This window comes from Mus musculus, chromosome 7 (genome assembly GCF_000001635.26).
Source record: "Mus musculus strain C57BL/6J chromosome 7, GRCm38.p6 C57BL/6J".
Taxonomy (NCBI): domain Eukaryota; kingdom Metazoa; phylum Chordata; class Mammalia; order Rodentia; family Muridae; genus Mus; species Mus musculus.
Window position 1 is genome coordinate 23,945,302 of NC_000073.6, and position 16,301 is coordinate 23,961,602.

General features: G+C 39.2%; 1 protein-coding gene and 1 pseudogene across 1 annotated transcript; one reads left to right on the top strand and one right to left on the bottom strand.

Annotated features, from left to right (window-relative positions):
- Window positions 1,345–1,989, bottom strand: Gm10175 (predicted gene 10175; annotated as a pseudogene).
- Vmn1r180 (vomeronasal 1 receptor 180) lies at window positions 7,086–8,055 on the top strand. The gene has a single exon (NM_206869.2). The coding sequence runs from the start codon at window positions 7,113–7,115 to the stop codon at window positions 8,028–8,030; it is 918 nt and encodes a 305-aa protein (NP_996752.2). The 5' UTR covers window positions 7,086–7,112; the 3' UTR covers window positions 8,031–8,055.
- Window positions 8,056–16,301: the final 8,246 nt, after the last annotated feature.

The following is a 16,301-nucleotide window of genomic DNA, read 5'->3' on the forward strand; positions in this document are numbered from 1 at the left end:
AAACAGGCTGAGAAAGAAATTAGGGAAACAACACCCTTCTCAATAGTCAAAAATAATATAAAATACCTTGGTGTGACTCTAACTAAGGAAGTGAAAGATCTGTCTGATAAAATTTTCAAGTCTCTGAAGAAAGAAATCAAAGAAGATCTCAGAAGATGAAAAGATCTCCCATGCTCATGGATTGGCAATATCAATATAGTAAAATGGCTGTCTTGCCATAAGCAATCTTCAGATTCAATCCCCATCAAAATTCCAACTCAATTCTTCAACGAATTAGAAAGAACAATCTGCAAATTCAGCTGGAATAACAAAAAACCTAGGATAGCAAAAACTCTTTTCAATGATAAAAGAAACTCTGGTGGAATCACCATGCTTGACCTAAAGCTTTACTACAGAGAAATTGTGATAAAAACTGCATAGTACTGGTATACGACAGACAGGTAGACCAATGGAATAGAATTGAAGACCCAGAAATGAACCCACACACCTATGGTCACTTGATCTTGACAAGAAAGCTAAAATCATCCAGTGGAAAAAAAGACAGCATTTTTAACAAATGGTGCTGGCACAACTGGCAGTTATCATGTAGAAGAATGTGAATTCATCCATTCTTACCTCTTTGTACTAAGGTCACGTCTAAGTGGACCAAGGAACTCCACAAAAAAACAGAGACACTGAAATTTATAGAGAAGAAACTGGGGAAAGCCTCAAAGATATGGGCAAAGGGGAAAAATTCCTGAACAGAACAGCAATGGCTTGTGCTGTAAGAATGAGAATTAACAAATGGAACCTCATAAAATTGAAAAGCTTCTGTAAGGCAAATGACACTGTCATTAAGACAAAAAGGCCACCAAGACAGGATCTTTACCAATCCTAAATCAGATAGGGAACTAATATCCAATATAGATAAAGAACTCAAGAAGATGAACTCCAGAAAATTAAATAACCCTATTTAAAATGGGGTACAGAGATAAACAAAGAATTCTCAACTGAGGAATACCGAAGAGCTGAAAAAATGCTCAACATCCTTAATCATCAGGGAAATACAAATCAAAACCACCCTGAGATTCTACCTCACACCAGTCAGAATGGCTAGGATCAAAAATTCAGGTGACAGCAGATGCTGGTGAGGATGTGGAGAAAGATGGACACTCCTCCATTGTTGGTGGGATTTCAGACTGTTACAACCACTCTGGAAATCAGTTTAGTGGTTTCTCAGAAAATTACACAGTACTACTGGAAAATCCAGCAATTCCTCTCTTGGGCATATACCCAGAAGATGTTCCAACTCGTAATAAGGACACATGCTCCACTATGTTCATAGCAGCCTTATTTTTTTTTCTTATTAATACAGTATTTATTTGTCTTCTCTCTGTCAAACCCTGAGCCAAGCACTTTCCCCAGACTTCTTGGGGAGTTACAGGAAAAGGAACATACAGGGCAGACGAGACACGAAAGAACCATGGGAGGTGGAAGTGGAGACAGCTGCTTCACATGGCGAAGAGGATGAGAAAGGCCACCATTAGGCAAAAGAGCCCCATGGCCTCTGAGAGGGCAAAGCCCAGAATCGCGTAGGAGAAGAGTTGTTGCTTCAGAGAAGGGTTCCTGGCATAGCCAATGATGAGACTCCCAAAAACAGTCCCAATCCCTGCCCCAGAGCCAGCCACCCCAACTGTCGCAGCCCCAGCTCCAATGAACTTGGCAGCTGTGTCGATGTCCCTTGAAATGGCGCTGGTTTGGAAACTGCGGCTAGGGATAAGTGAAGTCAGAGGCCGCCGGACCGCCAAGCTGCTGAGGCTCTCATCTGTTGGCATCTGTGGTCGCTTCAACTCCACTGCAGACAGCGGACGACTCAGCAGCTGAGAGGTGCTCCTGAGAGAGGTGCTCCTGATCAGGGAGCGGGTAGAGACGAACTTGGAGCAGGCGTACATTTTCAGGGGTGAGGGGCCGAGGCAGGAGGGCTGCTCCCAGGGCAGAGAAGACAGAGAGCCATAGCAGCCTTATTGATAATAGCCAGAAGCTGCAAAGAATCCAGATGTCCCTCAAAAGAGGAATGGATACAGAAAATGTGGTACATTTACACAATGGAGTACTACTCAGCTATTAAAAACAATGAATTCATGAAATTCTTAGGCAAATGGTTACATCTGGAGGATATCATCCTGAGTGAGGTAACCTAATCACAAAAGAACACACATGATATGCACTCACTGATAAGCGGATATTATCCCAGAAACTTAGACTATGCAAGATACAATTTGCAAAACACATAAAACTCAAGAAGAAGGAAGATCAAAGTGTGGATACTTCAGTCCTTCTTACAATGGGGAGCAAAATACCCATGGAAGGTCTTCCAGAGACAAAGTTCAGAGCTGAGATGGAAGGAAATACCATACAGAGACTGCTCCACTCCGGGATCCATATAATAATCAGCCACCAAACACGGACACTATTGCATATGCCAGAAAGATTTTTCTGACAGGACCCTGATATAGCTCTCTCTTGTGAGGCCATGCCAATGCATGGTAAATACAAAATTGGATGCTCACAGTCATCTATTGGATGGGCCCCTAATGAAAGAGCTAGAGAAAGTACCCAAGGAGCTAAAGGGGTCTGCAACCCTATAGGAGGAACAACAATATGAACTAGCCAGTACCCTCCAGAGCTCGTGTCTCTAGCTGCATGTGTAGCAGAGGATGGCCTAGTCGGCCATCAATGGGAGGAGAGGCCCTTGGTCTTGCGAAGATTATATGCCCCAGTACAGGGGAATCCTGGGGCCAGAAAGCAGGAGTGGGTGGGTTGGGGATCAGGGCAGGGGGAGGGTATAGTGGACTTTCAGAGAGGAAACTAGGAAAGGGGATAGCATTTGAAATGTAAATGAAGAAAATATCTAATAAAAAAAAAGAAAGAAATGCACTACAGACTTGACTACAGGTAAATTGAGGAAAGCATTTTCCCAATTCAGTTTAGTCTTCCAAGAAATGTCTATCTTCTATCCTTTTGACAAAGAACTAACTATAATAGTTGGGCTTAATCTTCCACAGATCATGTGAATTCGGCTGCAATCCCTGTGGGTTCATATCTCTGTTTCTCCCCTGTTGTATCCAGAAAACATTGTTTCATTGACGTTATCAACTACCTCTGGCTCTAAAATTCTGCTCTCCACAAATTCTATGGAGAATTAAGCTGTGCTGGGAGAGGTACGATATGCACATTCTAGTGCTTAGTGGGCATACAAAACTCATATCACTGCACAGTGACCAACTGAGAATTCCCATGTTAATGAACATCCAAGAAGCTTCTCTGATGAGGGGTAAGAGATGCACTGATCTACAGGTGTAGCAATAACTCATCAAGAAATGTTTCAATTCTCTGTCCATTAATAAGAGTGTTGGATTCCCTGCTAGGACCTGTCTGCCCAAAAACAATATAAACAGTGCCATTTATGAGTTCGAGCTCAATGACAGAACCTTAGGATAAATAAGAAAGTAGTTGGTTTTCCCCATAACATCTATGTCACTCTTGAATCCATGGATCAGTAATTGCTGTACCTGGCAAGTTTCACAGGAGAATGGTATCATGGTATCGCTGACTACTTTTCTCCTCCAGTACTGTATGTGGCACCTTTTAAAAAAGTTTTCCATGTGACTTTTTCAACCTCCTTTCTTATATCACATGTGAACACATAGGTAGCATACAAATCTTCAAAGTAAGTTCCACTTTGATTTCTGCATGTTCTGTGTGTCTAGTATATGGTGTCTTCAGCTACCTAGGTTTAGAGAATTACCAGCAGTATGGTAATAGACTATGATGTTTGGGGGTAGGGTTGATAGTGCTTTGGGAGTTGATTGCCAAGCAGCTATAAAAAGAAGCCACCTAAACCTGGGATAGAGTTTTACATTATCCAACATGAGATATCTACTTGGAGAACTGTCCAACTAGTATAGTGCTGGTTTATTAAAGCTCCTTTGAAATATGCAAGTGAATGTATTGCAGGATGTCTCAATATCAGTATGTTTCTGTACAGTTTTTCAAAATACACTTAGTGTTAGTTATTCCTCTCCATATTTTCTCATCTACTTTCCATCCTACACATACACATAAATTTAATTCTTGATTTTCCCTTATCACATTTTAATCCTTTATAACACTGTATTGTCTCCTATTTTTTCAACATGCCATGACTCTTACAAATTCCTGACTTGTAAGGCTATTCCAATATATATATATTGAGGCTAATAACCCATATTTGCTTGTCAATTGGACAACATAAATTTCACAGTAGAAATCATGGATGTATGCTTGTCCCAGACAAACATATGGTATCTGAGCAATAAATGACAAGTTATTTCCATATATATCCCTTCTAAATGTAGATATTTTCATTAGTAAAAATGTTGTGTAATGATATCTTGTTCTCATACATTCTAGTATATGTACATTGACTGTGCCTAAGACGATCTTGCTGCAGGTGTAAATATCAATAAAGGAAGAGAATATACAATTCTTATATTTATAACCTCAGGTTTTACTTTTCATCATTGATAATCAAAATTAAGTCCCTATTTTCTATTATGCCTAGAGCATAAATGAGTGTGGTTGAATCTTTTTATTTCTTAAGGATTGCTCAATCCATATCTTGCTTGTTTGTCCAGGATTCCTTCCTTACAAAGCAGATTCTCTTGATACTAGCAAAGTATATTAAAGTTTCTAATAGGGATTCATGAGTATATCAGAAAACAAGTCATGATCTACCTGCAAACAAGTGGATATGGGAATAAACACAGGATTCAGGTGGGAAAGGCCAGCTTCAGTTAATAAATTTGTCAGAACTATGTGTCCTGGGACAAATTAGGAAAAGTTGGAATGAAGCAACTTCCTGGGAAATTACAGAATCTGACTGACACATTGCCAGTTTTCTGGAAGGACTTGGTGTCAGCATAATTTTCCAAGGGAGAAATAGTAAGGAGGAAAGTACTCTATAGAAACTCACATAATGAGTCCCTTGTTCTACCTTGGAGTGCCCCAATTCACATCTGACTACAGGATAACTTTGGAACTTTAATTCTCCCAAAGGAAACATGAAAACTCATTTATAACTTCTATTCAGGTACACATTAGCATCTAACAAACTCCTATACATCATCATCAAGTATTAGAGAGTAAAAGTAGAGATTTGCTCTGGGGATAAATTATTTTCCTTCATTGGAGGTGTCCCAAAGTCTCCAGAGAGAAAAATACACTGACACCACAGATGATGAAATAATAAACTCTCTGAAGGATGTCATGTCCAAGTACCCTACTATTTTATGAGATTGGAACCCTGAACTTTGTTGGGTTATCTTCACAGCATTACATGAAGAATAAGAAACCATTCAGATTTTCTTTGCATTCTTTCTCAAGCAAGGTGTCACACAGAGAACATCTTCAATGTAACAGGTACTACAATATATGCTTCTATAGGAGTTGGGTTCCTAAGCAGGCCTTCAGATGAGCATCTTCATCCTGACTCTGGCTCAGAGGTGGGACTTTTGCAACCATAGACTTCTTCTTAAAATTCTCCTCTCCCTTCTTCAGTGTACATTGTATTCTAAAGCTAAAATGAATCATTATTTCCATTTGAAGACTGCAGCTTAACTCAAATGGGTTAATATTTTGCTTTCATCTCACAGATATGTCTGTTTTCTGAATTTGTACTCAGCAGAAAACAGCGTTCAACATCACATCTGTATTTGGCATTTTGAATTTTATATGGTAGATGGAAGTCCCATGTTCTTTAGAAACATATAAATATTGTTGATTCCCCTATAGGGTTGCAGACCCCTTTAGCTCCTTGGTTACTTTCTCTAGCTCCTTCATTAGGGGCCCTGTGTTCCATACAATAGGTACCCCCCAGAACCATGTCTCTAGTTGCATATGTAGCAGAGGATGGCCTAGTTGTCCATCAATGGGAGGAGAGGCCCTTGGTCTTGCAAAGATTATATATCCCAGTACAGGGGAATTCTGGGGCCAGAAAGCAGGAGTGAGTGGGTTGGGGAGCAGGGCAGGGAGAAGGTATAGGAGACTTTCAAGATAGCATTTGAAATGTAAGTGAAGAAAATATCTAATAAAGAAAAGAAACATATAAATAAGTAAAAGGCAGACTAAGCAGTGGCTTGCAAATGGAATAATAGTGATTGTGTTAATAATTTTTGAGGGAAGGTAGAGATGATGCAGCAAAGACTCTGGAACCTGACTTTGTAAAAGAAAACTTAAGATTGAGAAAATATGAATAAATGAATCTTGTTAGCAAGTGGGTTTTTTCATATGGGACATGTATATGTTAACCTATATTCACCTGCCTGATCAAAACATAAGTGGATATATTAAAATATTTGGTATTTTATTGTGTGGATGAGTAGTATAAAAATTCCTCAAAAGCCAACAACTTAATTTTCTACATCTGAATTAAGCTACAAACCTTATTGATTATTATATATAATAATATGTCTTATTAACATATTCATTGTTCTTAACATGTTACTATAACATGAGGAAGGTGTATTAATTATTTTATGGTGTATTGTTCTTTTCTTTTTATTAAGTTATTTTATTGATTAATATGTATTCCATTTGAAGCATCTTCTCCCTCCTAACTATATTGAATTCTGATGACAAAATCTAATGATGGAATCTCTAACTTGTTACTGATTACGTGATTTTATTGATTAAGATACATGCCTTTGCAGTCTTCCCTCCCTCCCAACTGTATTGAATTCTGATGATGGAATCACGTAATTATACTAGTCTCTTTTCTGTCTGTATTCATTTGCAAAGTCTGTGCTGAGTTAAAATGTGTGTCATTGTGTAGGTTATTGACCAATGTGACCATAAAGATGTAGCATCACTACAATATCTCAAGGCAGGAGTGATTCAAAAACTATAACATTTTATTCTGAGTTACTGTCCATGCATTGTATTCCAGACAATTCTCCTATAGTGTATAGAATAATGTCTCACTGATCAAGAAAAGAAATAGTCACAAATCAATTGGTAAGTTTGGACAATAGAACAGAATAGTGAAGATTCTGTTCAACCTAATCATTACCCCAGGGTCAGGTAAAGTTCTCTCAATGTCTGCTCATGAAAAATTCCTGAAAAACACTGAAGAAGTGGCTCTTCAGATCCTCTTGCTCTGCCAGTTTGGGGTTGGGACTGTGGCCAATGTCTTTCTGTTTGTCCATAATTTCTATCCAGTCTTGACTGGTTCTCAACAGAGGCCCAGACAGGTGATTTTAAGCCACATGGCTGTGGCCAATATCTTGATTCTCTTCATCACTACATTTCAAAACAACATGATGGCTTTTGCTTCAAAAAATCCTCCAACTGACCTCAAATGTAAATTGGAATTCTTTATTCGCCTGGTGGCAAGAAGCACAAACTTGTGTTCCACCTGTGTCCTGAGTATCCATCAGTTTGTCACTCTTGTTCCTGTTAATAGAGGTAAACTCATACTCAGAGCAAGTGTCCCAAATTTGGCAAGTTATTCTTGTTACAGTTGTTGGTTCTTCAGTGTCTTAAATAACATCTACATTCCAATTAAGCTCACTGGTCCACAGATAACAGACAATAATAATGACTCTAAAAGCAAGTTGTTTTGTTCCACTTCTGGATTCAGTGTAGGCATTGTCTTCTTGCGATTTGCCCATGATGCCACATTCATGAGCATCATGGTCTGGACCAGTGTCTCCATGGTACTTCTCCTCCGTAGACATCAACAGCAAATGCAGCACATCCTCACTCCCAATCAGGATGCCAGAGGCCAAGCTGAGACCAGAGCAACCCATACTATCCTGATGCTGGTTGTCACATTTGTTAGCTTTCATCTTCTAAATTTTATTTGTACCATCTTTCACATGTTTTTTGTAGATTCTTATCTCTTTGTGAGGCATTGCAGTGAAGTTTTTGTTGCAGGCTTCCCCACAATATCTCCTTTACTGTTGATCTTCAGAGACCCTAAGAATCCTTGTTCTATGCTCTTCAACTGTTAAAAGCCAGAGTTGCTAAAAATTCCAAACTCAAAAGACAGCTTTACTAATACCATTAAATACTTTATTTAATAAATATGTATTTAACATCTTTTATGAATCAGGTGTGGTTCTCACTGTTGTAATTTTAAAAGTGTAAGGTTATAATCATTTGTTGATGTGAAATGATTTCTGGTTGGAATATGACTGACAGTAAGTGAGTTATTTGCCACCCTCTGTTCTGTTGTACATAACTGCACTCTGCTGCAGGATGCTCTAAAACAGATGAAATCCACTTTCCCTGAACAGGTTAATGTGTTATAAAGACCTGATCAAAGTGTTAATCTCTGTTTCTTCTAATGTAACACTTTAAACCTCAGCTAAGAACAGAATCCCTCTCTCTATTTCTCTATCTAAACAAATAAGAATGTATTGTTAGGACTAAATGTTTTCAAAGAAGAAATGTTTGTTAATTTTTCACATATTGCACGTCATTCCATTTTAGTTAGGAAAAAAAATGTGCTTTGCTATCTTAGACTCCACTCAGGTGATAGTCAATCATTGAACATCACTCCATGCTCTCTCGAGAAGTGCGAGCTACTCACTACAACAAGAATAAAGAGGAAAAGAGGAAAAAGCAGCTCACACTCAGGAGCCTTAGGAGGTTTAAAGTCTCAGGACCACGGAGGATACCAGGATCCACACTGGACATCTTCTCCTGAAAGGTCTTGGCAATGTCTTCACTCTGGGCAGTGGTAAAATTGTGTTTACAGTCATCAGAAACACCTGCCAGTAAGACCGGAGACAAGAGGTATCAGAACAATGTAGAGGCAAAGTTGTCACTCTGGCTGTCAATGGCTTCCTCAGTAGCAAAATTATTTTCTGAGAAGATAAAAGTCAAGCATTTAACACTTTTTTGCTGCCAGAAAATTCCAAAGGCAGCAGAGCACACAGATAAGGATCTGGAGAGGTTATACCTGTCAGTGTGATGAAACTCAAAATCACACTTGTGCTAATTCTGTGAACAAAGAAATATTTTAGGATTTTTTATGTATATTGTCTGTGTATGTATTTATGGGGATTTCCTCCCCCTTTTTTTACTAGATGTTTTCTTCATTTACATTTCAAAGAATTCTCAACTGAGGAAAGCTGAATGGCTGAGAAGCATCTAAAGAAATGTTCAACATCCTTAGTCATTAGGGAATTGCAAATCAAAACAACCCTGAGATTCCACCTCACACCAGTCAGAATGGCTAAGATTTTAAAAACTCAGGTATCAGCAAACACAGAGGAATGGATACAGAAAATGTGGGACATTCACACAATGAAGTACTACTCAGATATTAAAATCAACGAAGTTGTGAAAAGATTAGGCAAATGGATCGAACTATAAAATATCCTCCTGAATGAGGTAACCCAATCACAAAAGAACACACATAGTATGCACTCACTGATAAGTGGATATTAGCCCAGAAGGTTGCAGTACCCAAGATACAATCCACAAACCACATGAAACTCAAGAAGAAAGAAAGAAGGTCAAAGTGTGGATTCTTGGATCTTTCTTAGAAGGGGGAACAAAATACCCATGGAAGGAGTTACAGAGACAAAGTGTGGAGCAGAGACTGAAGGAATGACCATCAAGAGACTGCCCCACCTGGGGACCCATCACATATGCAGCCACTAAACCCAGAACTTTTGTGGATGCCAACAAGTGCTTTCTGATAGAATTCTGTTATAGCTGTCTCCAAAGAGCCTCCACCAGTGCCTGACAAATGCAGAGGTGGATCCTCATAGCCTACCATTGGACTGAGCACAGGGTCCCCAATGAAGGATTTGGAGAAAGGACCCAGTGAGCTGAACAGGTTTGCATCCACATAGGAGGAACAATATGAACTAATCAGTATTCCCAGAGTTCCCAGGAACTACATCACCAACCAAAGAGTACACATGGAGGGACTCATAACTCCAGCAGCTTATGTAGCAGAGGATGGCCTAGTTGGTTATCAATGGGACAAGAGGCCCTTGGTCCTGTAAAGGCTCTATGCCCCAGTGTAAGGGAACACCAGGGCCAGGAAGTGGTTGTGGGTAGAATGGTGAGCAGAGGGAGGGGGAAAGGGGGGCTTGAGAGGGAAACAAGGAAAGGGGATAATATGTAAATGTAAATAAAGTAAATATCTAATAAGAAAAAAGACAAAAAAAGAGTTTTGTCATGGTACTTGTATGGAATTCTGGGGCTTTGATATAAATCTTAGCTGTATTGTGAATTCCATTTAGATGCATTATGCTAAGTGATACTTGTTAAATAAATTTTCCTTTTAAAAACTGGAAAAAAAATAAAGACATATCTACATACCTGTATTAATTGTGTTGAATTTGAAGTCAAGAGAAAAAATCCTTTTCAAAATACTTTCCAAAGTGCCCAGAGGAAGTAAAAAGATGGTTTGGCCGTCAGAGACTAGTCTGTGCAGGTGAGAGTGTGGACTACAGAAGCTACACAGCTTCTGGAACACGGAGAAGTGACACAGCTTCTGTGGAAGACCCTGTTTCAGGCTCCGGACATTTGGGCACCTTCTCTGCCAGAGGTGTCTCCCCACCCAGGAGGGCTTTTCCAGAGCACCTGGAGGAGCCATCTTGTTTCCTGGATCCCTTAGAGACTAGTCTGCACAGGAGAGAGTGTGGACTACAGAAGCTACACAGTTTCTTGGACAGGCAGAAGTGACACAGCTTCTGGAGCAGACCCCATTTTGGGCTCCAGACATCCAGGCACCTTCCCTGCCAGAGGAGAGGGGTCCGATCCACCTGGAAGGGCTTTGCCAGAGCACCTGGGGGAGCCATCTCTGGTCCTTGATCTCTCAGAGACTAGTCTGTGCAGGTGAGAGTGCAGACTACAGAAGCTACACAGCTTCTGAGACAGATGAAAGTGACACAGCTTCTGGGATAGGCCGTTTCAGGCCTTCATCTTCAGCCAGGAGAAAGGTCTGAACGCCAGATATCTGTGCACCTTCCCTACAAGAGGAGAGCTTGCCTGCAGAGAGTGCTCTAACAACTGAAACTCAGGAGAGATCTAGAATCCCAGGTCTGCTGACAGAGGCTAACAGAATCACAGGAGAAACAATCTCCAACCAGAGACAACTATAACAACTAACTCCAGAGATTACCAGATGGTGAAAGGCAGATGTAAGAATCTTAATAACAGAAACCAAGACCACTCACCATCATTAGAACCCAGCACTATCACCTCAGCCAGTCCTGGATACCCCAAAACACCAAAAGACCTAGACTTGAATTTAAAAACATACCTCATGATGATGGTAGAGGACATCAAGAAGGACTTTAATAACTCACTTAAAGAAATACAGGAGAACACTGCTAAACGGGTAGAAGTCCTTAAAGAAAAACAGGAAAACACAAGAAACAGGTGATAGAATTGAAAAAAACCATACAAGACCTAAAAAGGGAAGTAAAAACAAAAAAGAAAACCCAAAGTGAGAAAATGCTGAAGATAGAAACCCTAGGAAAGAAATCTGGAACCATAGATGCGAGCATCAGCAACAGAATACAAGAGATGGAAGAGAGAATCTCAGGTGCAGAAGATTCCATAGAAAGCATGGGCACAACAATCAAAGAAAACGCAAAATGCAAAAAGATCCTAAGCCAAAACATCCAGGAAATCCAGGACACAATGAGAAGACCAAACCTACAGATAATAGGAGTAGATGAGAATGAAGATTTTAAACTTAAAGGGCCAGCAAATATCTTCAACAAAATTATAGAAGAAAACTTCCCAAACCTAAAGAAAGAGATGCCCATGAACATACAAGAAGCCTACAAAACTCCAAATAGACTGGACCAGAAAAGAAATTCCTCCCGACACAAAATAATCAGAAAAACAAATGCACTAAAAAAAGATAGAATATTAACAGCAATAAGAGAAAAAAGTCAAGTAACATATAAAGGCAGGCCTATTAGAATTACTCCAGACTTCTCTCCAGAGATTAGGAAAGCCAGAAGATCTTGGACAGAGGTTATAAAGACACTAAGAGAACACAAATGCCAGCCCAGGCTACTATACCCAGGAAAACTCTCAATTACCATAGATGGAGAAACCAAAGTATTCCATGACAAAACCAAATTCACACATTATCTTTCCACGAATCCAGCCCTTCAAAGGATAGTAACAGGAAAAAAAAATACAAGGACGGAAATCACGCCCTATAAAAAGCAAGAAAGTAATCCTTCAACAAACCTAAAAGAAGACAGCCACAAGATCAGAATGCCAACTCTAACAACAAAAACAATAGGAAGCAACAATTACTTTTCCTTGATATCTCTTAATATCAATGGACTCAATTCCCCAATAAAAAGACATAGACTAACAGACTGGCTACACAAACAGAACCCAACATTTTGCTGCTTACAGGAAACCCATCTCAGGGAAAAAGACAGACACTACCTCAGAGTGAAAGGTTGGAAAACAATTTTCCAAGCAAATGGTCTGAAGAAACAAGCGAGTACCCATTCTAATATCTAATAAAATCAACTTCCAACCCAAAGTTATCAAAAAAGACAGGAGGGGCACTTCATACATATCAAAGGTAAAATCTTCCAAGAGGAACTCTCAATTCTGAATATATATGCTCCAAATGCAAGGGCAGCCACGTTCATTAAAGAAACTTTAGTAAAAGCTCAAAGCACGCATGCATCTCACACAATAATAGTGGGAGACTTCAACACACCACTTTCATCAATGGACAGACTGTGGAAACAGAAACTAAACAGGGACACAGTGAAACTAATAGAAATTATGAAACAAATGGATTTAACAGATATCTACAGAACATTTTATCTTAAACAAAAGGATATAACTTCTTCTCAGCACCTTATGGTACCTTCTCCAAAACTGACCATATAATTGGTCACAAAACAGGCCTCAACAGATACAAAAATATTGAAATTGTCCCATGCATCCTATCAGATCACCATGGACTAAGGCTGATCTTCAATAACAACATAAATAATGGAAAGCCAACATTCACGTGGAAACTGCACAACACTCTTCTCACTGATACCTTGGTCAAGGAAGAATTAAAGAAAGAAATTAAAGACTTTTTAGAGTTTAATGAAAATGAAGCCACAACATACCCAAACTTATGGGACACGATGAAAGCATTTCTAAGAGGAAAACTCATAGCTCTGAGTGCCTCCAAAAAGAAACTAGAGAGAGCACACACTAGCAGCTTGACAACACACCTAAAAGCTCTAGAACAAAAGGAAGCAATTTGATCCAAGAGGAGTACACACCAGGAACTAATCAAACTCAGGGGCAAAATCAAACAAGTGGAAACGAGAAGAACTATTCAAAGAATCAACCAAACGAGGAGCTGGTTCTTTGTGAAAATCAACAAGATAGATAAACCCTTAGCCAGACTCACTAGAGGGCACAAGGACAGCATCCTAATTAACAAAATCAGAAATGAAAAGGGAGACATAACAACAGATCCTGAAGAAATCCAAAACACCATCAGATCCTTCTACAAAAGACTCTACTCAACAAAACAGGAAAACCTGGATGAAATGGACAAATTTCTAGACAAATGCCAGGTGCCAAAGTTAAATCAGGATCAGATTAATGACCTAAACAGTCCTATATCCCCTAAAGAAATAGAAGCAGTCATTAATAGTCTCCCAACCAAAAAAAAAAGCCCAGGACCAGATGGGTTTAGTGCAGAGTTCTATCAGGCCTTCAAAGAAAATCTAATTCCAGTTCTTCTCAAACTATTCCACAAAATAGAAACAGAAGGTACTCTACCCAATTCATTCTATGAAGCAACACTTACTCTGATACCTAAACCACATAAATACCCAATAATGATAGAGGATCCTGGTGAGTTTCAAGGCCAACCTGCCCTATGTTTCCAGCTCCAGCACTACAGAGAGAGACCCTGTCTCAAAATAACATCAAAAATATGATCCTTCCAGTTCATGGGTTCATGTCTGTGCCTGGGAGCAGATACTGTGCTCCAGTCCTACCCACTCTAATCACACCAAGAAGCAGCTTGACCCCCAGGAGTTATGAAACACCCAGGATCACAGGTGAGGCTGACACTTCCACCCTAATACTTGACCAAACTGGGACCCAATCAGGGCCCAGGGAACAAAGGAACTCCCCACCCAGCTTGGGGACACACAATCCTTCACATTTGAATCTGGGGCATGGAGCAGATTCTGTGCTCCAGTTCTCCCCAACCTGATCACACCCAGAGACAGCAAAAACCCAAGGAGTTCTGACACACAGGCTCACAGGCTCACAGGCTACCAATACCCAGAAACCCCAACACATTTGAAAAGCAAGATTCTGAGCTAAAATCCCATCTCACAATGATGTAGAGTACTTTAAGAGGGACATAAATAATTCCCTTAAAGAAATATAGGGAAAAGGGTAGAAGGCCTTAAAGAGGAAACACATAAATTCCTTAAAGAAATACAGGAAAATACAACCAAGAAGATAAAGGAATTGAACAAAACTATCCAGGATCTAATAAGGGAAATAGAACCAATTTAAAAATCACAAAGTGAGACAACTCTAGAGTTAGAAAATGGAGCAAGGAGATCAGGAGCTACAGATATAAGCACAGCCAACAGAATACAAGAGATAAAGAGAAAATCTCAAGTAAAGAAGATAACATAGAAGACATTGACACAAAAGTCAAAGGAAATGCAAAATGCAAAAAGTTCCTAACCCAAAACATCCAGGAAATACAAGACACAGTGAAAAGACCAAACATAAGAATAATGGGCATAGAAGAGAGTGAAGATTAACAATTCAAAGGGACAGTAAACATCTTCAACAAAATTATAGAAGAAAAATTGCCTAATGTAATGGAAGAGATGCCCATAAACTTACAAGATGCCTACAGAACAACAAATACATTAGACCAGAAAAGAAATTTCTCCCATCACATCAAAACACCAAATGCACAGAACAAAGAAAGAAATAAACAGTACAGAAATAACAAAGCAATAAAAAAAAAGGTCAAATAACATATAAAGGCAGACATGTCATAATTAAACCAAACTCTTTTTTTTTAACTCTTCAGCAGAGACTATGAAAGCTAGAATATCCTGGGCAGATGTCATACAGATCCGAAGAGATCATAAATGCCAGCCCAGGCTACTATACCCAGCAAAACTCTAAATTACCATAAATGGAGAAATCAAGATATTCCATAACACGACCAAATTTACACAATATATTTCCACAAATACAGCCCTACAAAGGATAATGGAAGGAAAACACCAACACAAGGAGGGAAATTACACCCAAGATTAAACAAGAAATTAATCTCACAACAAACCCAAGAGAGCCACACAAACATAATTCCATCTCTAACAACAAAAATAACAAGAAGCAACAATCATTGGTTAATATCTCAACATCAATGGATACAATTCCCCAATAAAAAGAACTAGAATAACAGACTGGATAGGTAAACAGGACCCAGCATTTTTGCTGCATACAGGAACTGCTCCCCAGTGACAAAGGCAGACACTACCTCGGAGTAAACGTGTGGAAAAATGTTTCCTAGCAAATGGCCCCAAGAAACAAGCTGAACCAGCCATTCTAATATCAAATAAAATTACTTTCAACTAAAAGTTACCAAAAGAGATTATGAAGGACACGTCATACTCACCAAAGGGGGGGGGATGTACCAAGATGTACTCTCAATTCTGAACATCTATACCCCAAATACAAGGGCACTCACATTTGTAAAAGAAATATTGCAAAGCTCAAAGAACACATTGTACCCCACACAATAATAGTGGGAGGATTCAACAGCCCACCCTCATCATTGGACAGATCACAGAAACAGAAACTAAACAGAGACACAATGAGATGAACAGAAGTTATGAACCAAATGGATTTAATAACTATCTACAGATGATTTCACCTTAAAACCAAAGAAAATACCTTCTCAGCACCTCATGGTAACTTCTCCAAAATTGACCATATAATCAGACACAAAATAAGCCACAACTGATATAAGATTGAAATAACTCCATGCACCCTATCAGATCACCATGGACTAAGGCTGGTCTTCAATAAGAACAGAAACAGCAGAAAGACCACATACACTTGGAAGCTGAACAACTCTCTACTCAATGATAACAGGGAAGAAATACAGAAAGACTTTTTAGGATTTAACCAAAATTAAAGCACGACATATTCAACCTTATGTGACACAATAAAAGCAGTGCTAAGAGGGAAACATATAAAACTCTGACTCCATAAAGAAA